Below are 26751 nucleotides of genomic sequence, written 5' to 3'. Positions count from 1 at the left end.
GAGTGACGACAGTGGCGACAGGTCATACTGACTCTATCTCTCTCTAATTCTGAGTGGTGTGTCTGAGGTATCTGCTTAATTGCAATTGAAGACAGGTGACCCGAGGCAGTGCAAAGTCTCATCAGCTTTAATTTGTCACACTAAAAGCTTCTACAAATACCCAACTGTGCCACTTCAACCATGCCACATAACAGTCACCGCTATGATTCGACAAACTGCATTCAAGCCACCTGATCTACACTTGCTATGCAGCATTTGATTGCTCCTATACTGTTTCTGTGCTCACTTGTTGCACATCCACCACTTCCAGCCTTGGGTCTTGCCTTTCACTCGTTGCTTGGAAGGGGAAGGAACAGATGTGCTTTTTAAACTTCCAAATACTTTTATTCCTGCCAGTTTGGATATTTTTGCAACATTTCCATCTCAAGCTCGCATTTAGGCCACAGTTTCCCCCTCTCTGCCACTCAGAAGATGTGTTTAAGTGAATTTACAATGGATTCACATCTTTGCACCAGTAGCTGGCTGAATGGTGAAATGGCAACTGCTGGGCCAGAACAGGCCTGTCTAAAAGAGATGGCCAGCACCCTTGCTGGAAGGAAATGGACTAAAAATACAGATGAAAGGTTCCATTGCCTGTGACAACCCAAGATGCCTGTGGCACAGATGATGCAATTTAGCTCCACTCCAGTTTAATCTTGTTTTCAATTCCCAAGCAGAGTCCTTGTAATGAGACATTGTGTGTCCCAAGCCTTGTAACCACAACACCTCTTTTCACCCACCCACTTGATTCTGCCAAAATCTTCTCCTGTGTGATCTGTCATTTTAAACATTAGCCCATATTAACCCCAACAAAGGGCTGGTAACACCTTCTAGCTAAACATTCTTTTGTGACTTACATTTTTCTATACAGGTATGGTGATTAAAAGTGAAACAGGGGGATATCGTGTACGTGCATTCCTTCTCGACCCTTACGGGATCGTTGGTTCCGTGTAAAATGTTTTTTAAAAAAACACTCTGCCTGGCTGCAATGTAACCCTCAGGTCAGTTCTGTCTGTTTCCAAGCAAATGAGACATAAAGGGCACTGCGCTACAGCCTAACTATGTTACTCTGTCACAGCTATCTGTGCACTGAATTACCCCAAGGGGCTAGGTGTCTAAATGCGTGTGTCTGTGTAGGTAAGAAGAGGGGCAATAAGCACAAAAAGATTTACAAATTGCCCCGGGGTCATATGTGCTGCTCTGGTTAAGTAGACATCAATGATGCAGCAACATCAGCCTCTCAGTTTCATCTGCTGAGCCCCTGTAGTGAAACGAAGAGCGCTTGCATTATTGATGGTCTTGTCTTGTAAGGCAACGAAATTACTTGAGCTGCTGGTAAAATTACACCAGTCAGTCATACTGAAACATTTAGTTAAACTAAGTGCTTTAATCTGTCTTATTGATACCAGCCTGGAATTTGCCTACACCTGATACCTCACCACTTTCCATTTGTGTATTATACACCAATTAACCAGACGGTAGAAATCACTTACTCAACATTATGTAAGCCCCCATGACTGCTATCTAAACACTGCGATTGGTCAACACATGAACCCTTGAACTATGAAGGTGTCCTGTGTTGTGCCCACACCAAATCGAGTATCAGCTTGGAACTAATTTAGCCATTTGATCAGTAAGCCTGTGGCCTGAAATCAAATCTTCTTTAGCTAACCTCTTTCAAGCTGGTAGGTGAATTCAGTTTTGGTTATTTCTTTATAGACAGAACTCTCAAATTTAATCTCATATAATACCACTGGCTATACTGTAGTAGATTATCTGAATACTCTACCTGGCTGATGGTAAGTATAATCCTATCTGCAGCCTGACGTACCCTTAAAACACACCCTGCAGCTGTTGCTGTGAGGAATGCATTCATGGTTATACTGCCCCATCAATTCAAGGCTAAACACTAACAACGCATTTGCTACTGAAAAGAACTAGTTGGGCACCTTAGTGCGCACTTTGTTTCTTCCAGGAAGGGAGTTATAAAACATAGACGTGAGTCATAAAATGCAGGTAGCCTAGATACAGCAGATCTTTGGGATATTTGCTGGCTATGGGAGTTATTGCCTTCCCGGATTGCACGCCTGGGAGGCAGAAAGCCATTTAATATGTGTGGTTGCCCCTGGCAACAGTAGTGCTACTGTAAGTGCACAGAAATGTATATGAAAAAGAAGCACCAAGTATTCTGATAAGGGAAAAGACAGCATGCAGTTTTAAAGGATTTGGTCTTTGGTGGTAATGTTTTTTCCTTAAATTGTAGAATTACAGAGTCACGCACTTCGCTGCATGAACAAACGGATCAGAATAATTCAGAGTCACGGTGTTCTAAGTAACACCTTCTTTTATTGCAGTGGATTTCTGTGTATTAGGACCCCTCTTAGGAGCCGTTCTGTTAGGTAAGTATACAATATCTTTTACAATTACCTTAAGAGCAGGAGTAACTATGATAAATATAGTGGCATTTAAGTAAAAGCATGCCATTACCTTGGCCTACAGAAACACTGTGAGGAATATTGGGAGTAATTTTTGATCAGGATATTTTCTTCAATGTGCATATAAAACAGTTACGTAGGACTGCTTTCTTGCATTTGCACAATATCTCTGAAATTGAATGATCCTGTCCCAGAGTGACACTGAAAGGCTAGTTCATTGATTTGTCACTTCTAGGCTGGACTACTGTAATTTCTTATTACCAGGATGTCCTAAAAACTCCTTCGGTTGACCCAAAATGCTGCAGCATTCTCAGAAATCCAGAATCGAACTTAAAATCATTATCCTTGAACAATCAGGCTCCATCTTACCTTAAAGACCTTGTATTAAATATTACATTTCAGCCCAATAGAGCACATCGCTCTCAGGCTGCAGGCTTACTTGTGGTTCCTATGATATTTAAAAGTAGAATGGGAGGGAGATCCTTTCAGGACCCTCTTCGGCAGAAGCAGCTCCCAGTTTGGATTTGGAAAACAGATACCCTCTCTACTTGTAAGATCAGGCTTAAAACTTTCTTTTTAATAAAGCTTACAAGGGTTGGATCAGGTGACCCTGAATCCTCCCTTATTGCTGCAATAGGCTTAGGCTGCTGGGGGCTTCCCATGATGCGCCGAGTCTTTTTCATTCCCTCAACTCTTTTCACTCACCATGTGCTAGGGCTGCCACAAACGATTATTTTGATAGTCGACTAGTCACCGATTATTTTTGAGATTAGTCGACTAATCAGATCATGCATCCATTGGACGTAAAACGTACAGCTTACTGCACCAGCAGCATCTGCTCTTAGATAACTATCATTAGCTTACAGCTTTAAGTGTTTCAGGTCTGTGCTAACTAAAAATAAAGACAAGATGATAGTTTATTAAATTTTAATGAAGTTTGCAAATTGTTTCGGTGAAGTTTAATAAACTCCTTGCTATCTAAAATATAACGGGACATCGGAGAATATTCTCCAGCATCTCACACTTCTAATAATCAGCTGTCTGCTTGACGTTTATTCAGCTGTGTAAAAACTATAACTTTAATCTCAGACAAACTGATTTACTCAGGAACAAATAAAATACTAAAAAAAAGCGAAACAATAACATTTTCAAGTTATCTGAGTGACTTAAATATATTTAACCTGAGTAGCGAAAGACGGCGGTGGGTTTGAAAACGATTTGCCGGGAGTCCGGTGTTCTCACGGGCTCTAGTGAGCCTTGCTCCCGGCTAGCTATCGAGCTAGTGACTAACAGACGTCTCCGAAAACGTCGGAGCGCTTTTGAAAATATGTGGTGTCTTGATAAGCTGAGCAGATATTTGAGGTTTACACAGCTACATTCTCGCCTGAAAATATGTTAAACGTTTATTTTGTGACCCTGGCATCCTTGTACATGCAGTGCTGCCATCTTCTGTTTCAGTCCGTTATTACACTCTTAAATTCTACTACTTATTCCTGCGTCTTTTGTGATCTTACAAAGCTTCAAACGACGCGTCGACTATTAAATCAGTCATCGACGATTTTGATAGTCGACGTAATCGTGACTAGTCGACTAATCGCGGCAGCCCTAACCACTTTGCATTTAATCATGAGTTGTTATTAATCTCTGGCTTTCTTCCAGAGTGTGTCTTTTGTCCTGTCTTCCTCCCCTCACCCTAATCAGCCGCACCAGATGGCTGCCCTTCCTTGAGCCTGGTTCTTCCTGTTAAAAGGGAGTTTTACGTTCCCACTTTTGCCAATGGGGAGGGAGTGCAGCACTCCGAAGTTTTATGTAACACATGTATGAAACAGAAATGAGTGAGATTTACCCTGAGACTATTTCATACAGTTACAGCTTCAATGTCTTCCACAGAGTGCTCTATTTAAAGAGTATGACTAGATGATCTTGAACGGCAGTGTGACATATCTCTAGTTACAGGGGCCAGGCCATGCTGCTGCTACACTTGGAGGTCATGAATGTCCAGTAGGCAAGCAGGTATGTAAATGCAAGCAAGCAGTGGTTGATGGCAGATAGCTGATACTAGAAGCTGATAAAGAGGCCAGTGGGAGACCTCATAAACGTGTCATATAAGAGATGATATTCATCTCAAAATTTTGACAGGCCAATTAAAAATTGGATTTTAAAATAAAGCTCTTTTTTAATTTACTAAGTTAAAATGATAAAATTATCAGGCAAAAAACTAATTTACAGAATTGATCACTTTATGAACCATTTCAACTAGAACTTTAAGCACAAATGCCAAGTGGTTTAATAATGCAAAATGCAAAAAGAAGCAAAACTAATACAATGGCAAATTTCATGGACGCTCACTAAATTTCACAGTGTCTCGCTAGGATTAGTTTTTCTTTTCGGTCACGATTTATTTTGACAGGTACAGAGAAACAGCTGCTCGAACTGTGTGCACCTCTTGGCTTTGCCAAGACAGATGTAGTTTTGTTGATTATAGCCACCAATCCTACATTGCCCATCTGTCTGTGAACTACATCAGGACCCAGTCATCATTAATGCAACATTTGTATGCCAGTCGGGTTGTCTCTGAACTCCGTCCTACACAAAGTCACAACCTGTTTTTTAAAGATGTTTGGAGATTGCATTGGTTTCTATTGCTTTTGATACTAGTTCCTAATCAAATTTTTTGTAATAGTTATTTTATGAAATTCATTGTAAATGAAATCAAATCAACAGCATTGTCAACTTTCCATATAAACTCAGCAGCAATTTCATTAGGTATACCTGATCATCTGCTCATGAATGCAAATTCATCAGTCAGTCAGATGACAGGAACTTTACCATTTAGCCATGAAAATATGTTCCAGAAAATAAATTGGGGAACAAAGGTGATTTAAATGATTCTGAACTTGGCATGGCTGTTGGCTTCAGCCGGGTCTGTTCAGAAACTGCTGATCTGTCTTTCCCCACACAGCCATCTCTAGGATATACAGAGAATGGTGAGGAAAAGACAAAATATCCAGTGAGCAGCAGTTCTCTGGGTGAAAATGGCTTGTTGATGTCAGCAGTAGAAGACCACACCGAGAGTCCCTCCAATCAGCTAAGAACAGGAAACTGAGGCTACAAGTTGCACAAGTTGGCCAAAGTAGGACAATAGATTGGAAAAATGTCTCCATTTCTGCTGTGACAGGTAGGTCGTAGGGTCAGAATTTGGCATAAGCAACACGACAGCGTTCTGCCTTGTATAAATAATTCAGGCTGCTGCTGCTGCTGCTGGTGTAATGGTCTTGGGCATATTTTCTCGACACACTCTGAGCTCCTCAGCACTACCTGAGCATTGTTTAAACACCACAGTCTACCTTAGTACTGTTGGTGATCACGCCTTTTATGACCAGAGTGTGTTCATTTTCTGATGGCTGCTCTCAGTAATATAACATGCCATGTCACAAAGCTCAAATCATCACAAACTGGTTTCTGAAACGTGACAATGATATTACTGTGCTCATCTGGCCCGCACAGTCAACAAATCTCAATCCAAAAGAGCCCCGTTGGCATGTGGTGGAACAGGAGGTTCAAATTATGGATGTGCAGCCAACAAATCTGCAGCAACTGTGTTATGCTGTCATATCAAAATGGAGCAAAATCTCTGAGTAATGTTTCCAACAATCTGCTGAATGTAAGGTTAGCTTAGACAAACCTTAAAGCCTCACTGACACTGATGGGATTCATTGGGTAATACTGGTGGGGCAATTCATTTTTAAATACTGGTGCAAATCAGCTGATGCCATAAAAGCATCAAATGTGGTACACAGCACTATTTCAGAGAGACAATAAAGTCAAGTTTCCCTTAAGGGTTTCGGGAGAGAAGATCACTGAGAGAAATATTTTAGTCACTTTCACTAAAGGTGGCAACCAGTTATTCAACGGCAACACAAACAATGAATGAGTTTGCCACCTACTGCTGTAGTAATTCAGCACTGAGTCAACAGGACTTAAAATTTGAATGGGCTTCTTCAGATAACCATTAGATTCGTTTATTAATGCAACTATATAAAGGATGGTGACACATTCAAGGAAATAAACAAACCCTTTATCCTGAGGGAATCCAGTGGTTCGGGTGCGCTGTGGGGGCCATTCTCCTGCCATGTTTTGAAGTCATTTCTCTCTCGGAGAAATGGGCAGATACTAGAAGAGGCACTAGAACGGCTTTCCATCTCTCCACTAAGACATGTATAATCAGTCTTAACAATTTACCACCATAATCACCACATTTCTGAGATCAATATTTATATATGTAGCTATCAACATTACTCTATAAAAGGCAGGATTTTATTTCATTTTTAAACATCTGGAGTATCTTTGTAGCTCAAGATGCTTGGAAAGTGATACTTGTCAGAAGAAATGTCAGTTTAATTTTTCATTTCCCCCTTTACAGACAGCTGCTTCATAACACGATAAGGAAACATGGAAGCACTACAGCTGTCAAAGAGCGACACTGTTCGGGAAAGAGCGAGGTCTGGTTGGTGCAACTGCATATCGGTGGCACGTACTTCAGTTTAATGACAAGGAAAGCACTTCCTCGTCAACAAAGATGTAAGAGGCAACAGCTGGGCTGGGTTACTTACATCTGTATCGGGCCCCTTATCTGCCCCCGGGCAGGAGAACGTGACAAATTCATGGCATCTCTTGTGGACCACAAAACAGCAAACTGTGGGAGATGGGGAGAGAGAGAGAAAGGAGAGAAAGGGTTATGTTAAAATACAGTGTTTTATTATTAATGGATATACAGGCAGCAGAAAGACATGGAGCTCAGATAATACTAAGAGGAATTGAAGAAAGACTGATGTCTGGGCTAGGCTCCCTATCATGTGTCCAGATGGCCAATCCTGCCTGCAGGCTGACTGCTCTTATTGGACAGTACAGTGCCACCTCCTCACTGATATGACCGGAGCTAAGGCAGACACCACGTACACAAACTCACACTCTATATTATGCACATGAAGCACACCCAAGACAAACAGATTCACAGGCTGACAAAACTGTTTAACATGTATCCACAGAATACACATCCAGACTCACACACTTGAATGTATCTGCCTACACGCTGTCAGAGTCACTCTCTCGGTATAAAAGCCAGGTCACCGAGTGCACTGTAGTGCGCAGCCAAGTAAGCAACCGACTCAACGTGGAGAGCGGCGCCTGTTTCTGGTGCTTAGAAATTGGGAAACAGAAAAAAGAGACAGGCTGGGGAGGGTCTAATTGTGCAAACTGGCTAGCACAATTGACAAAAACTGCACATTATGTCAATAGATGTCGAGGCTGCCCCTTGTTAAAAATAAATGTGTCTAGATAAATGTTATTTCTGCTTCTCTCTCCTTTCTAAACGCAAGCGAGCCCCTCTTTTTCTTCCTAGTACTTCCTAGTGTTTTCAAGGCTACTGCTTACAGAATGAGATGAAAGCATCTGAATTGGTGGTTTTCAATAGTCTTCACTTCACACTGAAAATCCCTAAGCAGACTCCATTAGTGATTTATGAGAAATCAATGATGTGATGCGTTTTCAGAGCCCGTTTTTCAGTTTCACTTTTTTAATCTTTCAGCTGTTCAGCAAAGTAATGTGAATCGGGTCGTATCTTTCACTCATGCACACCCACCTCTCACCTCTCGTTATTTAACTGCATCCCTGTCAAACAGCTCTAACCAGGAACAAGGAACACATGACTGAGTGTTAAAAATGAGCTGTGATCATCCCCATAGCTAAGCATACATCTGTACACCACCCCAGGAGGTTTTTAACTGCAGACTTTAAGCTTTATTTCAAGGGGTTTCAATGACTTACAGCCACTTTTATACATAATCTTGCATTTATAGAGACTTATAATACAAGAAATCAACATCAGTTTAAATATAATGATTGCTTGACTGCAAATGACTTCAGTCAAGAAGAGATCATCACCCTTGCGATGCTCCGCAAGGTCTTCACTAAAGCTGCTGCTTATTTCAGCAGCAACTTTCAGTTTTGTCTCCAGCGACTGCCATCAGAAACTCTCATGTTCGTTTTGCCCTTTGCTTTGGGTCTGTATCCATTTGCACTGCAAAGTGTTGCCCAATTAGTTTTGCAGTACTTGGCTGAATCTGAGCAGAGAGTACATTTCAGAATTCATCCTTCAACTTCTATCGGCAGTTGAATAATCAATAAACACTAGTGACCTGGTTCCACTGGGAGCCATACATCCCCATGCCATTACCATAATTGACAGAAGATGTGGTATGCTTCAGATCAAAGCTGTTTCTCTCCTTTTCCATTACTTCTCTCTTTCCATTATTCTGGCAAAAAGCAATCTTGGTTTCGTATTCCCAAAGGCTTGTTTTCCCGGAGCTATGCAGGCTCTTTCAGATGTTTTCTGGCAAAGTCTTATCGGGGCTTCTTGTTCTTTAATGTAACCAGTGGTTTGCACCTTACTGTAAACCCTCTGTATTTACAATCAAGAAGTCCTTTCCTGATTGTAGACTTTGACAATGATATGCCTACCTCCTTGGGAATGTTCGGATCTTGGTTCTCCCGTACATGTATTTGTTTGTTTGTTTTTCCAGCCTAATGATCGTCTCCTTCATTTGCATTGACATCTCTTTAGACATCTATATTGAGAGTTCCAATAAAAAGATGTGAAATGCAAGTTTAACACTTGCAATCAACTCCAAATACTTTATCTACCTAGTTCGTCAGGAAATAAGAAGGAAACAGGCCTCATCGTGAAATGCAAATGCTTGTCAGTTGATTGTTCGATTAACTTTGAGCCTCCGAAAATTGGGACTATACATAACAATCGCTGTAATTCCCGAACAGTCAATACAATGGACTTGAAATTAAACTCAAGAAAATAATAGTACCACTAAGACTTGCTAAACTGTTTCTGTGTTTTATGCACAAACAGAATTTCAACTTGTCTGCTTGTGAGATAGAAAACCTTCTGGCATTTCTGGATTGTCACTGTCTGTCATCATAGACGTCATTACATTTCATATGGTATTTTCTTTGCCGATATTTGGAATGTGGGTGGCAGACACCCAAACCAAACAGTGTCACAGAGACTGCTTGTGTCAATACCAAGAGTTTTGTTTTCAGTTTTGCCTAGATACCAGGTAAAACTGGTTTTAATTAAAGTAATATGGTCACAAATCACTTTCTCTACTGCATTTTTTCTATATACACTGTAATAAACAATAAAGAAAGTGTTATGCTGAAAACATGATGGTATTCACATGTGCTTTAATGATGGCAAATCAATACAGCTGCCCGCACACAGATATATCACACTACCACAACTTGACACCTTCCGACCCCTCTTGTCTCCTAGGAGCTATCAGTCAGTACGGTCAATAGCCAACATGAAACCATGACCCATAACTCACACCACAGCCAACCCACAAATCAGACAGGTCAGTGATTTAGGACCTCCACAATTCATCCTGAGGTAAATAGCTGATAGGGACAAGGGACAAAGTCCCTTAAGTTCACCCTACGAACACTAAATGTCGACAGAATGTTACAGCAACTACTCCTTAACCCAGTCTTGTGTTTTGTTCTTCCACTGGACTTTCTTTAAAGGTTGTAGTTCGTTTGTTCTTTTAGCAGCCAGCATTCACCAAACGCCAAATCTTCTTTGGTCTGTTCATTCAAAATAAGTGCTGATCCTGTTGCTGAGCATATTTAACTCATAACGTAGTATATTTATGTTGAAAGACATTATGTTGTAGTTATCAAGTCCCCCACCTGAATGACCATATCATCTCAAATGAGGGCAGCTGGTGGCAAAAACACAAATTCATCTAAAAAACTTTTGAAAAATTCTTTTAAATAGGGTCTAAATTTCTACAGCGACATTTTTAAAGTTTGAATTTCGATTGTGGTTTACTCCCGTTCTCTTTTGTTGTTTGGTTTAGGCACCAAAACTACTGGTTTAGCATTAACATGAGATTATGGCTTGAGTTAAAAGGTACTCTTTCAAAAGCACTGAATGGATTAGACCAGAGCAACGAGTTCCTCTGCATCAGCACTGCATATTTTGCATGTATTTCATCATTTCACTTCTTCTTCTTCTTGTGTTTAATTATGACTTGTGCAATAAAGAAAATGCAAAACATATGTGCTAGTAGCTTTCGTCCGCTTTATTTTGGCACTCCAGCGATGCATCATTTTCAGATTCTTACATCAGTAAACTTGTTTAAGTTAAATTGTTTGGATCAAACTGGTCAATTTTTTATTCCTGGCAAAGAAAGCTGTTGTCTGCAACATACAAACCGATTGCTTTTTTCTGAGATTTCTATAATGGGGCTTGCATGTCGATATGAAGGGAAGGATAAAGGCGATGGTGTAAATTTGAGCAACAGAGGTGGCAGGCAATTAGTTTAGCAGAAACGAGGCAAAGGAGAAAAAAAAGAAACGAGGCAAAGATTAAGAACATCAAAACTCGGTATCATCTGGTGTTCTCATTAGAGCGGAGTTGCTTCTGATCAGTTTTCCCAGCAGCATTTCTTTGAAGCAACACTTAAGAGGTTTATCACATACATCATCTCTGATTGCCACTGCTGCAGCTTGTTTCCATTAGGGCACCAAGATAGTTACTTGATAGTTACTAAAGTAACTAAAAGGTCTCCCGGGGATGGATAAACATTATGTAAGTGGGTCAGTAAGTAGAGGGGATAAATGATGCAAAGTCTTAATAACAGGGTGGTCGAAACTGGCAACAACTTTATAGGTTTATATATACCACTGCAATTAGCAAAACTGCTAGATATTTAGATCAAAACATCAACCTCTAGGAGTGGGCAATTTATTATTAGGCAATTAAGGATCAAACAGTTGGTTACGTGAAGGTTTGCCACGTGACTTTTCCAAATCCGATGTAAGATCTCATGGACTGAACCAAAAAAGCAGCTCAGTTGTGAAGATTTAATGACATTTGTTAGAGTTTTGTCTTCCTCTGACCTAAAAATTTCCTCACTCTCTGGAAAGGATTGTTCATTCTCTAAGTGTAATAGAGGTTTTTAAATCACTACTTTTTTCCCAAAAGAGAACATAGCTGAGATATGCTCCTACTCCCACTCTGGAAAATCAATTTATTCCAAATCGTTCTCAGGTCACAAGTTCATAGTAGCAATTTCCTGAAGTTTTCGTGAATGCAGGCAGGAAATAAGACGGAGGCAACGATTAAATTCACTGGGTTTTGGCTATGTGGATGCGATTTAATTCCAAGGCACCTCGCAAAAACAAAGTAACCCGGAGCTTTTAGATCTATTATCAGGAGGCCATGCAGCCCACCGGTGGCCTTGACAAAGGCCTCTCTTCCTAGACTGGGAAGCATTTATTATTTCTATTTTTTTACATTTTTTTCCCATTTGGAACAGCAGAACTACTTTCACTGAACAATAACTCTGTGACAATCAGACTTATCATTAAAAAGGAACAATTTACACCTGGAAAAGACAAACGGTATAGATCAAATTGAGTTGGATTGAGATTTTACTCACTGTGTGATATAATTATACACGCCTTTCCTCTCAGTTTGACAATTGAGTGTCTGACAAAAACACTGAGCAATATGCCTCCATAATGTTGCCCCTCGAGAATAGAGAGGTCTCACAGGGAGCAATAGGCATTATGTAACGGGTAAGGAAGTACAGCTGACAAATATCGAGTAATGAAACACCAAGGAAATAAATTAATCCAAACTGGCAGGAACTTGTATATTTTCACCTAAAAATAATTCCCAAACATACAGTGTTTCTGCCAGCAATATTTTATTCTAGTGAGCGTGGAACAGAATAAACCGTGTTACCACATGGATAGGTGTGATAGCGGAAATCTAGGATTGCATTATTTGCTACAAATAGAAACAAACAAACAAAAAAAGTACTGTGCTTATAGATATTTGTTTTTAATGAGTCTAGTACTAGAAGACTCATCCTAACACGGCACAACAACTAAAGGATAGCACGGTATCACTATACTTCAAAACTAATACATCTATGTAATAGAGTCCCAGCAGAAAACTGGGTCATCCTTTCAAAGTCACAATTTTATGTTCAAAAAGGACCTCGGAGTTACTTTAAAAAGGCTGATGTGACATACACCCATGTCTAACACCTAACCATAACCATAACCCTAAAATTAAATGAAATTGTGTTGATACTAAAGATAAGATAATACCCTAAATAACTGGGGGGTTCTTTTTTTGGGGGGGGTGTCCACTTTTGTACATTTTGACCTTCATTTCAAAGTTTCCTGACCACAGTAATTAAGTAGTCACACATTGACATGAATAAACTCTCTACCTGAAGTATTGGCGGTCGAAACAGCTACTGACTGTGGATGATAAAGTGATGTTAAACGTCAACAACACTCAAGCGGCTGCTTCATCATCAACACTATCACTATCATCCTAACTGTAAGCTGTCTGCATTACAATTGGCAGCATTGTGCATCACTGTCATACGAGACATAGCAGATCCATCAGAGGAGAATGGATCGCTTCTCATGTGAAGTGACAACATGAAAGAAAATATAAAATATTAACACAGACTTTAAGTGATCTACCCCTGATTCGACTTGGACCCCAATCGTTCTACCTGTTAAAGAGAGCTACTGTAGATTAGTGACACTGATTAAAATCCCTTTCTAATTCTCTTTAATGTCATCCACTGAACACCAGGAAACAGTAGTTACCTGATAAATCAATAAACCTTGTACTGCTTTGTACAGCAAAGTAAATTGCATTGAATGTGAATTTATGGCAGCATCAGTGAATACTTGCCTCTTACTCGGTTTTGACCTTTGAGTTCTAATTGAATACCTTACTGGCTGACTGTCAGTGAAATACAGGTAAAGTTCTCACAGACAGGTTTCTACATTTTCTTACAGTTTCATGTAAATATTGCAAAATAACTACAAAACAAAAAGTAGCACACTATTAAAGATCCACCAATTGTAAAATTCTGGGTCGATAGAAGTGCAACAAGCCTGTAAACCAAAAATAATTCAGCTGATAGTAAATTTACTTCCACGTTGTGATCTGTTTTAAAGTCTTTTAGCTCATCATCATGCAATTTTGCACATCTAGCCAATGTAAAATTGATGCGACAGGTAAATATCTTAAATAACTTACAACAGCAAATGCTGTCTTACATAGTCGACACGGACGATATCCATGGATGCCGGGATATCAGCGCATCTCTTTACACGACAGCTAAAACTTTTTGTGCCTGTGTGGGGGTTTTTTTGTGTGCTCCAGCTCTTTTCACACAGAGCGAAGACATGCTTGTTAAGTCCACCAGTGATTTTAAATTAGCTGTAGGTGTGAATGAGAGTGTACAAGCTTATCTGTCTCTGCCTGTTAGTCTGACAGAGTGGCAGCCTGTTTAGGATGTGCACCACTTCTTGCCCAATAAAAGGCGGGATAGGCTCCACTTCCAAAAAACGGTGAGTCTGATAAGTGGGTAAGAAAAATGATGACTAGAAGAATCAGACTAGTTAGTTCAATATTTACTGTCTGTAAGGTAAGTCAAACGCATGGTGGTTCAACAGATTTTAGTTCAGCTCCCAATAAACCCAAATATTACTGCATACCATGGAACAGCAGCATCTTTTATGAAACCAATCATTTCAGACAGCCTTGCCCTGACCAGCAGCAGCAGCAGTGGAATATGACTTAATTGCCCTTTTCTTAAGAAAAGCTTTTTAAGTAATAGCTTTTGAAAATACTCAATTCTTAAGCAAAGAGTAGGAGGTTGTATTGTACAAGCCATTTACAAAAGCTTATTACAAAACCTTCTTCTGATTGCATCTAATGCTGTCCTTCACACACACACAGGTCCCCACTCATTCAAAGGCTCCAGTAAATGTTGCTGTGAAAAACAATCAATACCTAAATTTGGCAGATACGCATTTGATCACATTTATCAAACAGATAGGAAATGCCACTCAAGGATGTAAATAAAAGAAGTCAAATAAAACTGTAGTTTGTTCTCGTTACACAGCTGCTGTAACGAGCTGCTGTTTGTTTCCTTGTAACCACAAAGCATTACAAGGAAACAAAATTCATGCGAACACATTTATCATTAAACCTAGTGCACTACTTGGCAGTCGCACATGTGTTAACACACTTAAGTTGAAAGCTTCCCTGTGATATTTACACTTCACGCACAGTTGATAAAGGCCAATATTGTGGTTATATAGTTTAAATGTAAACAGGGCACTACCCTAATGATCATCAGTGTTGTTTCAAGGACGATTTTAAACTGACTGTTTCATGCAGAAAGCCCAGTAACTGAGACATTAGTTGTGTATGATTACACAAATGCATTAATTATGGAACAGAGGGAGGGGAAAGAAATGTATTACTATTATACAATCATTAGGTACGACCATAATTCCAAAAAAGGTGGGATAAGCTATGAAATATAAATAAAAGCAGAATGCAATTATTTGCTAATCTCATAAATGCATATTTATTTCACAAAACACCCCAACTGAAACTCAGTATTAGATGTCAATGATGTTCAGGCACCGAATCACTGCATGGGCTCAGGAACATCTCCAGAACAGAGATCACTGTCAGCGAACACAGTTTTCCAGTTTTCCAGCCACATACGCAGGTTAAAGCTCTATCATGCAATTAAGAAGCTATATGTGAGCGTGAGGCTGGTATCTGCCATTGAAAATGGGCTGTGGCAAAGTGGAAACTGATCTGTGGTCAGAAAAATAGAAATTTTACATTCATCTTGGAAAATATGGACATTGAATCCTTCAGACTAAACATGAGAGCGATCTTCCAGCTTATTATCAGAACACGGTCCAATCAAATGCTCTGTATAATAGGACATCGACTATGTCAAGCAATCTGGCTATTCACATTCACAATGCCCAAACCAACTCAGTCTATTCAGGTTTGGCTTAACCAGTGCATGAATTCCTATTACTCTTTGTGATCAATATATATCTGTATGTGATCAAAGATGTTATCACAAAGAGGATAAGGTCTATCAACACAGCAGGAAAACATCATCAAATGATGACATAAGCATGCTGAAGGCTTATGGTAACTATGTGCAGTCATTTCAGTTCAGCATGAATCTCAACTGCAGCGTTGCTGTCACTTACAGTTGCGCCACAATCTGTGTGTGTGTCTGTGTGTGTTTGTGTATATAAGACATACTTAGGATTCTTCTAAAATTGCTACTGTTCTCTGCTAACTGGCCTTTGATAAATGCCTGACTGACTCCTTTGAGGTAAAGAAAGTATTTTCACACATGGCTAGTTCGTTTTGAAGAGCAATGCTTTGTGTTTAAGAATAAATCACTCAGTACTGATAATGGTTTGCAAGGAAGAATAACATCCATCCATCCATTCGCTTCCGCTTATCCTTTTCAGGGTCGAACCAGTGAGCCAGACAACTAAAAGTGCTGCCCATAACAGCGGTTAACACAAATCCAGAAGCATCCTACTGAGGAATAAAAATAAAGTTCAGGGCTGCAAACTGTTTGCTTCTTGCTTCTTCTTTAATGGACAATTGACAATTTCACCGATTCTGAAGTGCATTTTACTCCTTTTATCAGGGACCAAAGATTGAAAACAGTAGTCATTTGGAGTGTGACCCACAACCACACACACACACACATAAACACACACAAACACTCTTTCTAGAACTGTCACTATAGAAAAAACAATTCCTTCAGTTTAACCCATAATAAAATCAAAGGGAGAACCTCTTCATGCAGAGCCCAGTTCCTGTGTGGCTCAAATGGCTCACATAGGCTCAAAGCAGATCAAGAAATGCCAATTTAAACACTAATTCCTGCAGTTCAGAGGAGGATCAGCCTAGCTCTCCTCCCAGTAGAATCAGAGAGTTGGGCCCTGCTTCCTGCTCCAAGCCCTGAGCTAACACGAACATGGACACAGCTGGATTTATTTAGACACTTTTTCCACTGCATTGCCATGCATATGCAACATTTTGTTTGTACCATCTGATATTTGGAAGACGTTTATTCTACACTCCAACAATTATCCTCAACTGTAAGAGGTGCATTATGTAAGGTTATAACATCCATATTCCTTAACGGTTAACCAGCTGGAAAAATATACTTTTATTAATATTGTAAGAGACTGCACACACCTCAAAAGTATCTTGTTACATAGTCCATACTGTGGAGATATCATTTGGAGGTAGAACATGACACATATTTTCAGTTTATAATCACGTTCCATCCAGTTATTCTTACTTGGATCTCACACGGATGTTTGTTGTGGTTCCCACAGGAATCCCACAGGGTTTGGGGTGATTTACAGATATCAAATAGCTCAGACGTTAGCATCTCACAAACTCTATATTGAGGCTCAAACTGCTAAGCACTTGTAGCCAATTAAAATGACAAAGAAACATTCTGAGATGTGTACAAAGTTTTTGTTTTCTCTAATGCAAAAAAATACCTTAGTTGTTTGACACTTAGTTGTTCATTATGCTGGAATTTCTGGGTCCTTAATAACCAAATCAAAATGCTGCTGGGTGAATACTTCAAATCAGACAATGCATCCTGTTGACAGTGAGTGATCTCACATGAAGTCTTGCCCTGGCTGAGATTTGAAGTAATCGACAGGGTAGGCTCTTAATGGGATGTTGATAGGGCTAATCCAAAGAATGGCCTTTAAACTCTCTGCAGGGCAAAGAAAACAAAACCCTGTGCCGCAATTAAGTAAACACCAGTTTAGAGTGTTAAGTACTGCATTGGTAACATGTGCCCGTGTCATTTTGGAACACTGGAAGGACTCTCATATTCCAACGCTTAAAATGTGGAAAGACAGAATGATTGGGAATGTTGCATGTGAAAAATGCTGGGAAAAATACATCATGTGACAGAAGCTGCGCTGGAACAGTGGGACAATTTTTGCACCTACATGTCTACCTGACTTGGACATTTGAGTTTAATACAACATATGTTAAAACCTCACTTGTTTTGTTTTGTTTTGTTGTGTTTTTTTTTTTTAGTTATTTATTTTGTTTGTTTGTTTTTGTTTGTTTGCTTCTTGCTTTTGGTTGTTGCATCTCTGTATTTGCTGTTATAAAATGCAAAATCTAATAAATACTTGAATTATAAAAAAAAGAAAGAAAACAAAACCCTGGCAGGCAATAGCTGACACCGCTAGTTGCAGTAAGCAAGCGTGTTTTATTAATAAAAACAACGCGTTTGTTGTCATTTTTCAAGACATGGCTTTGAGGGGTGAAAAGGTTTCACAAAGGACGCAGGATTTCCTTAAGAACTTGTGTTTGGCTGAAACGACAGCCTAAGCTTCAAAATGCCTAACGTCAACAAAGCCCTTTCAGTTGGTCAAAATTTCTCTTTATACATCACAAAACTTTAGAGAACATTTTTAACAAGGACCCACGGGTGGCATATTTTCATCCTGACTTAAATTAGCATTAAACCAATGCAAATACCATTTTTAACTACTTTTAACCCCCTGGTTTTCTAATGCATTCTTGTGCAGAACCTGACATTGAAGAACAAAATATTTTTTTCTAACCATCCACTCTGCATTCTCCTAGCTATCCAGCCTCAAACATGGCTGAAATGAGATCCAAGAAGAAGCTTTGGTTAACTCTACAAATGTCAATGAGATGAAGGAACAAGAAAAACATCTGTGAAAACAAAGTCAATTCATCTTTTTAGGATTCTATTGACATGCATCTTTAGTCTTTGTGATAAAGGAATCAATTTTTATCTGCATCAATAGTTCACTGCTGCGCACTGACATTTAAACCTCCATAATGGACGACAACTCAGCAGAGTACACACAGGGACACTTCTGCATCTATAAGACATGGCTGTCACTACACAATGAAATGTTTAAACTGTTGAAGTGTAATTGTACCCCACAGACAAAAATCAGGGCATGAATACAGAAATTGGTGGTGAAAGGGGAAAAAAAACAGTTGCAAAGGGCAAGCAGAACATTTTAATAAAGATGAATCTGTCATTTTAAAGGGCTTTCATTATGACTTCCTTCTTGGTTTCATATGCATAATGTTAGATAAGGATTAGTGTGTAAGAATGGTCTATTCCTGATCACTGCAATAAATTCCTGCAGCTGCACTCCTGTTTTATTCATATCTATTATACTGTATGCATTTACATCATTTATAGTGCATTTCAGTATGACTTCTAAACTACACTGCACTCCCTTTTCCAACCCCCTCAGGAAAGTACTCAGGGTAATAATGCTGGAATCTGTTCTTAATGTCTTTATTTTGTTCTCAGCCGACAATATTAATTTAGAATCATATTCCTCTTTGGTACCATGTTCACTTTTGGTGCTGAGTTATTATTAACAGTGTGCTGGGGTGGGAGATATATAAGCAACAGGACTTCCTATTCATCTGCCCATCTAATTAGTCAGCTTGTGTGTGTGTGTGTTTGTGCAATTATAGCCAAGAAGCAGTTGGAAAAGTGCAGTAATGCAAATGCCACACACAGTAAGGCAGAAATGAATATAATGCCTTTGTAGTGATGTGGATCTGCAAAATGGCTAAACTCATACATACAAAACTCCTCTAGCCAGTGTCTTGAGGTTGAAATCCAACCTGCAATTGTGAGGTCAGACTGTAAGAAGTCAATGGCAGACGGTCTAAAAGCACCTAATCAACTCTCACAGATCCCTAATTACATGTGACAGGAAGAGGTTCAAATTAGGGGGGAAACTCTTTTAAAACAGCCGCACAAAAAAAGGCTAGATGAGCTAATTGAGCTTTTGTGCACAAGAACAAGTACTACAGGATTCAAAGAAGAAAAAAGCAACAGTAGCATCTGAGCTAAATGCTTTGCCTGCACTGAAAATAACAGGGATTTTTTTTTTTTAGTATGTGCCTACCAGAATATAAAAAATACAGTGAGTTGTTGTTTCTCAGGAAAGGAAAAATTTATCAGCTGGCAAATCCTTGAAGAAAATTACAAAATTAAAGTGACTCTTTGTTATTCCATGGAAATGCCACAACTCTGGCATTACAATTAGTTATCCAGCAGAACACAGCATGATTATAAACAACTCACCGCCAACAAACTGGGCCCCTCACTGTTGCAGGCTTTTCAACAGCATGAATGGAGTAACTGCTATGACTTTTAACTACAACATACCTAAATGATGGACGTGCTTGTGAAAAATATGCCCAATGTATTTCCCTGAGTACCAGAGGAAACTAACTCCCCACGATTGATTTAATGGCAAAAATTTGAGCAACACAGATGAACCTCGTGATGGGAAGTTAGGAGGAAGCATCGACGTGTCTGCCATTACTCGGATCTTCACAGGCAGCGCTGTCGATGCTTCACACGGTGTGGATCTTTTCCAGTTGAATTACGGCACCAGATGGAGCCAAATACATCGATCTCTGATAATATCCCCGCAGCTCCGGGTACTGCTCTAAGATATAAATTTTACAAAGTGACAGATCAGGCTAATAAATGGAAAACACTATGACACTATTTCAGAGAAATAGGTTTTTTTTTTCTAGTCTCAGCATTCTGGGACTTCATTACTTACAACACCTGAAGAGTGCATGACAGCGCTTCATTTGTCACAGATAAAGCCAGAACACAAACTAACTCGCAGGTGTGCCTATGAGTTTAGACTTTATAATGATACACTGTCTAAACTAAGCTGTAGGTAGACACGTGAATAACTCTCGTTTCATGAGAGTTGCTATGAAGAGCATGCAGACTTGTGTTTGTGTGTGCAGTCTGCCTGTATGCACACAGTTAGTAATTTGCCCACCATGTGTAACCCCCACTACCTTGAAAGATGATGCATTCCCACTCGCGGGAATGATGAGCCAGCCTAACGTTTAACTGCTCTGCACTGTAGTCTAGACTAATGCACTGTACAAAGCCTCATATTAGTCATGAGAAGAGTATAAATTTTATTCCAGTGGTCTTTGTCTTTCTTAACGTCTAATACTATTGTGTGTTTGTTTTAGCCAAACTAAACCAGAACCAAATATAACAGCACAGACCCAAAGACGCAGGCCGAATACATGAACGAACACATGTACAATAACACCCATCTACACAGAAGGCTCATCCACTGTTGCACAATGGTTTAAAACTCTCCATCCTTCCAGGGGTCTAGCATTGCAGAGGCTATAAATAATCATAGGAGATTATTGGGTGTGGTGGCAGACAGCCTGATTCATCTCACAACCTTTATCAAGCCGGTTGACTGCTTCAGGCTGGGATAGGAGGGGGGATTTTTCAACTTTTTTAAACACAAATTGAAAACGGATAAAGAGACTTCTACTGCAATAAAATAGAACGAAGGCTCAAAAGTTTATTAAAAAAGTAAATATGTAGCTTTTTTAGTTCAAGTTTTTTTCTGGATGTGAGGTGGAAGGTCCCATTGGGGGTAACAGGGAGGGATGTACCGATTTTCTTGAAGGTGTGATCTGCTAATACTGATTTTTGCCGATTTTCTGTCAAAGAACTACAAATATTTTTCTTAAATAAAGAGTATTCTTTTAATAATAAAGAAATTATAAACTTAACCTTAAGTTACAGAATCTTCTCTCAGGTAAACAGCTCTCTATTTTCTTTTCATTCTTTGTTTCGATAATTTACTGTAAGTCCTCTGGATTGTTATTGTTATTGTTATTATTTCTTTTATTGTTATTGTTAAATGCTGTGTGAATGCATGACACGGGCCGGCTTGCGAGACTGACCGGCTGCTCACCAGTCAGAGCCGAGCACACTTGGAAACTAGCCAAGAAAACTGCAGTCCAAGAAGAATGATTAGGAGATATCGGGGAAGAGCAAAACAAAACATTTTCAAAATAAAATGCTTACATATAGACCCTCCAAATATGATTGATTTTGTATCTGCCGAAGGCCTAGCCTTTGACTGCCTTTCTTTGCTGCCTGTCACAGTGGTCACACAATTTTAAACAGAACTCATAAATGTGGTTAAAGAGTGGGGGACGGTGGACCAACCAAGAAGCATCAAAGCAGCAGTCATACCACTTTTGGGCAGGTACGGTCAGAGTCAAGCTGCAGACTCACTGTCCAGGCAGCTAAATGCACAATTAGCCATTGCTGAATCCTCTTAAAGCCATTATTAGGACATTGCAGCACAGCACACTATGAACAATGGGCATGTTGCCCCATAAAAATACTAGTCTTTATAAATAAATGCTTATTTATAAAATGCCATAAATGTTTTTATACATGATTTATTGTCATCTGTAAAGTTTGAAAACTTTTCCTGTGGAAATCTTTCAGATTTTTACTGTATGAATATTATAAGAAAGCACAATGTAACTTTCTAGTGACAACATATAATGACTAACATTTTTGCAATATCAGTGATATTGCAAAATATCAGCGATATTGCAAAATATCAGCAATATTAGTTTGAATCTTCACTGTCATGTCAGGTCAGGAAGACAGAAACATTAACAGGTGGTTGTACTAAACAATTTACTCGAACTGTAAATCACTCGAGTAATTTAAGCTGACGTTTCACTGAGCACACAGACACAAAGCAGATTATCTAAAAGCAGCCAAATTAATAAAGTGTAAGAGAAGAACCGTCCTCATTTATTATAAGCCACTTCAAATGGCGCAAGCATGGAAGGAAAGCTCAGAGCAGGGAGATGGACTCATAACCTGAAACTGGCAGGGTGAGCGCAGAATAAAAGCAGCATGAATGCAAGTTAGGTAAGAGTAGCTAAACAGACTCCTTGACCTCTAACAGAAAAGGCTGGCTGAGATGAAGGCAGAATTGTAAAGTATACGGGAAAGATCCGAAGGAATCGTTAAAAAGAGAAACGATGGGACACGATGTGGCACGGTGCAAAAAGTAAAAACTGTAGAACAGAAGAAAATAATGGCTGGGCATGACTGATGAGAATCACGATAAAAGTTTAATGACCCCTGCAGTTAAATGGGGTAATGAAAAAGAGCCCAAAAAGGAGAACTTAATTACAAAGGCCTGTGTCAGCCTTTGGTCCTCCGCTTCAGACTGTATTTCCTGTACTGTTCCTTCAGCTCCCTCAGCTGCGGTCAGCTGGCCAGAGAAACAGCTCATTGTGGTTTCTACAGCATGCACACAAACAGGACATTACTCTCCGCAGCCATCCACTGAGTGGGTCTATGTGGGTGGGTGTGTGTGAATATGCGGGGAGGTGTGCACCACAGAGCTGGAAGTGCTCCAAGATATCACTACAGCTTTACTGCCACTTACATAACTGGGCCTTCTTTTCTTTTTCTTATTCCCTAATTTCTTCTTGTTCACTCAAAATGATGTTTTTTTTCTCGTTTTCTTGCTTTCACAGTCTCCACCTCAGTTCTCCCACTCTGACAGTACGTTTAGCTCCAGCATCTCTGCATACTTGTTAACACGAGGACTGAGCAACGCCTGTTGCGAGGGCTTCATACTTCACTGTCACAGCAGCATGCAACAAATGCCAAGGCAGCAAGAGCTGACAGTTACTCTGTGGTTTTGAGAAATTGCATTAGCCCACATAGGCAAAGAGAGCACAGCTATGGAGAGACTGCCTCACAGTGTGCTGCTGAAATCAACCACATCCTTTGACAATGTTGCAAACGCAAGGTAGAGTAAGGAAAGCAGGTCTACTGATGCAAATAACAAGGTCATGTGATTGTGGTGCCTTTAAATGCAAACAGCTTTGGACTAATGTTGACTTGGTGCCGTCGCAGTCCTGGAAAAGGATGTGTAATTTTTCACAGAGTAATTTTCTTTGAGAAGACTCAAAGACATGTACTTATCAGCTAAATTCATTTGTAATTTATAAGCAGATCTAATATATCGCAAGATGTAGCACATTGGCTTTGGCAGTTTTATCCGATATCAATTTTCACCGAGAAGCTAAGAAGTGAAGGCTGGCAGATGGAAAGGGGGTAAAAAATGTGAACTTGGTAACTTTTACTTCCCAACAGATTGCATTAAGGTCTGCCAACTTGGGCACATTTGAGACATGTCGCTTCAGAGCAGATGATGGACGGGCTGCGGAATTTGATCCCTGCGCTCGTGAGATTGTGTGCGTCTTCCCTGTGTCTATCTATGGCAGCCTATAACTTCCTGTGGCAGAAAATAAAAAAAAATAATGGGAGCGCAGGAAGAAGGAAATTGGTGTCAAGGAAACGCTAAGTGATTGCGTGTCAGGAAATGGGCGTGTCCCGGTTCCATCTTCATAACAGCCAGCTGCCTGGATAAGTAGTTGACATTAAAGGCAGATTAATCACGTGATAGAGCAATGCGATATGAAGCCGCGCGGGACGTGGGACGCCAATGGCGCTCACTGAGGCTTGTTTGGAATTAGGTGGTTTTGAATGTGTTTACATTTTTGCACTGCACATGTATCCCATTTAACATTTTGGAATTGGAAATAGAAGAGCTTTAGTGACATTTGGAGACTGTTGGAAAAAGCGTAGCAAGCGCCTTTAACATTACCTGAGGCACTTAGGTAATGTTAAAGGTAATGTTTCTAAGCTTGTTTTGTTGTGCTAGAAAATTTTCTTGTTCAAAAGTGAAGTTGTTTGTTTGTTTTTTATTGGGTGATTTTCTAATTACGCACTCAAAATAGTCTTTTTCAAGCTCCAGATTCTGAAAATTGTGTAGCGACTCAACAAGCCATTAGAAGATGATTCCCTGCACTTAAAGCACATACTGTATAAAAGGAAATCTGTTAGCATGACACAGAGCACATCAGAATGGAGTGAAAGGAGTTCACGAAAGGAACAAATCATGCATTCGCTGTCAACTGCAAACACTTGGTGAAGCTTCGCGCACACACACTTGTTTTGCATTGATTCACGTGCACACAAAACAAAAGCAGACGACGTTCACAGTCTGTGAAGTGACTGCGCTGCTTCTCGCTGATTCATGCCCATGTGTGAAAAAAGCACTGGTCTTTATTATTTTTATGGAAAATATGACATGAGCTACAAGGCATGTAAACAATCTGTGCCACAATGGCCACTTCGAGCGATCGCAAGTTCACACCCCATGCGCACCATGTCCATTCGCGCGCGGCACTCTCGCTTTCTCACTGTCTACCACGCAGACACGCGTGCGCGCACAGTCGGTACTGCTGATTGTGTCACCCTTTAACCACCACTGACAAAGGAAGCGTGCGGTGGCTGGTGCTAAATGGTGTGACGAGTGGAGGGGGGAGGGGGCAGGCAGGGAAGGCGGGGTGAAGGAGAAAGATGAGGGTGATGATATTCTAAAATTAGCAGGCTGTGCGAAAGTGACAGATGACCTCATGCTGGTTGTCACCTTACTTTGCCACAGAAATCAGGTCATCTGTCAAACCCCTCTATCCTCTCCTCCCCTATCCTCCCGCTTCCATCTTTTTCGCCTGTATCTTTCTTCTCCTCGTGTTTCATCTCCTGCCGAAAAATATCCAAATTACTTTCTCTTTTGGATTTCACACTGGCCAACGGATTTGGCTGAAAAAATGAAACTGTCCAGCCAGCATTTTCATTAATATGGAGATCCAAGGGAGAAATATAAATAAATAGTAATCATAACTTTTTAGTTGAACACTGTATGTTTATTAAGCTGTTTGGCCTTAAAAAGTTTTTCTCTCGTATAAGCACGAAACCGAGTTTTTTTTCTCTCCACACTACAGTCACTATTAACAACCTGTTCAACCCCCACACAACTACACAACCCTCTAACTATACCCTCACACACACACACAAACACACACCCAACACACACAAACTGCACATCATTATCACCCCACCGCCTTTCTGAGCAAAGTTCATTTCTAATAGGAGAGGCGCCATAAAAGTGGTGCACAATGCAGCAGGTATTTTCTAAGGCCAAGACGCCTGGGGAGAAGCCAGAGCTCTGCCAAGACAATTCTGCTGCCTTACTGTGCTACCAATTCACTGCTCCGTCCTGCATTATGTGTCACTCATCCATGTCCCTTGAGGCTGTAAAGGTTCAACCTTCATGCTAAAGTGCTGGAATAAAAGCAGCAGTAGGAGCACAAAAGCAGGTGGACAAAAAGGAGAGATGGCGGGCTATAGGTTTGATTGTGATGTCAGCAGTAATTGCGTAGGGGATACTACATCAAACACCCGCCTGAACCGAAATCAATCGATTTGCGAAGGAGTGAGCGGCGTTCACCTATGGCTTTTGTTAATTTCAGAAGGAATGATGCAGAAAGTCATAGCTGGCAGGTTTGGTAGCATTTCATGAAGTCCACCTTGCCATTAAGTGGTTCTTATTTAACTCTTTATGCACTGATTCACTTCATCCTATAAACAGATATCGACATATAAATATGTAGAATCTGTAGAGTTTTGTTTGATTTAAACAAAATCAGTGAAAAAACAATGGACGCTGAACTGAACAGGAAGTCTTGAACCTGAGTCGATAATCCCCTACATGGATGTCCCAGCTAAACTGGAAGTTCAAATATTGGCTGTTGCCCTGAGAGGCTAAGTCGGCAGAGTAGCTGACAGGTTCCAGTGGATTTACTGGAAACCAACCAACAACTGAACCTAATCTTACTCATCCCTCCCTCAAACCTCTGGAATGTTTTCTTAAAAATGCCTGAGCTTTAGTAAAACCATTGCAGCAGCTCAGCGGACATGTTGAACTAATATATTTTGTATTAGAGGTGGACACCAAACATAAAAAAGGAGAAATCTATTTGACACACTGGATGAATTATACATCGTGAGGGCACAAGAGCTATATAAGATCTACTGGTATGCCATGAGGATTTGCCAACTTCACTCATTGTTTAATCTTTGGTCATACTGTAGCAAGCAGCAGCGTTTCTTACTCTTTATCTTGTTAACTATTTTATCGGCCTCAGTGAGATGTTTCCATGCTCCTGCTGCATGCTAAACACCAGCTGAGTTCACTTTCTGGCTCCGTGTCCTCCTTCCTTATCACTGTTTTTCTTTATTCAGCTCTTAAATTGTTTTATTGCACGATTTTAGAGTTACAGTTTAAACAGAAGGAAAACCTCTTTATCAGAGACATTTCGTCAGAGTTTAGTTATTAATGAGTGCACCTGGCATGTCCAACACCCACATCTCAAAGCAAAAAATATTTATCCTTGGGCATTTCATCTCCCCTTTTTATACACAACAAATCTACAGAGTGGGCCATTTATATGGATACACCGTAATAAAATGGGAATGGTTGGTGATATTAAAGTCCTGTTTGTGGCACATTAGTATATGTGAGGGGGCAAACTCCTCAA

General features: G+C 40.0%; 1 protein-coding gene across 2 annotated transcripts in view; it reads right to left on the bottom strand.

Moving 5' to 3' along the window:
* prkcaa (protein kinase C, alpha, a) overlaps positions 1 to 26751 on the bottom strand; it is a 140321-nt gene that overhangs the window by 85091 nt on the left and 28479 nt on the right. For both annotated transcript variants that reach the window (XM_005736288.1, XM_005736287.1), the window contains one exon: positions 7088 to 7170. In XM_005736288.1, the coding sequence (XP_005736345.1) occupies positions 7088 to 7170 (83 nt within the window). The remainder of the gene's footprint in view (positions 1 to 7087; positions 7171 to 26751) is intronic.

The sequence above is a fragment of the Pundamilia nyererei genome, unplaced genomic scaffold, assembly GCF_000239375.1.
Source record: "Pundamilia nyererei isolate P.nyererei 1_Seehausen unplaced genomic scaffold, PunNye1.0 scaffold00068, whole genome shotgun sequence".
Taxonomy (NCBI): Eukaryota; Metazoa; Chordata; class Actinopteri; order Cichliformes; family Cichlidae; genus Pundamilia; species Pundamilia nyererei.
Note: the sequence above shows the minus strand (reverse complement) of the source record. Positions and strands in the feature narration are given on the sequence as shown.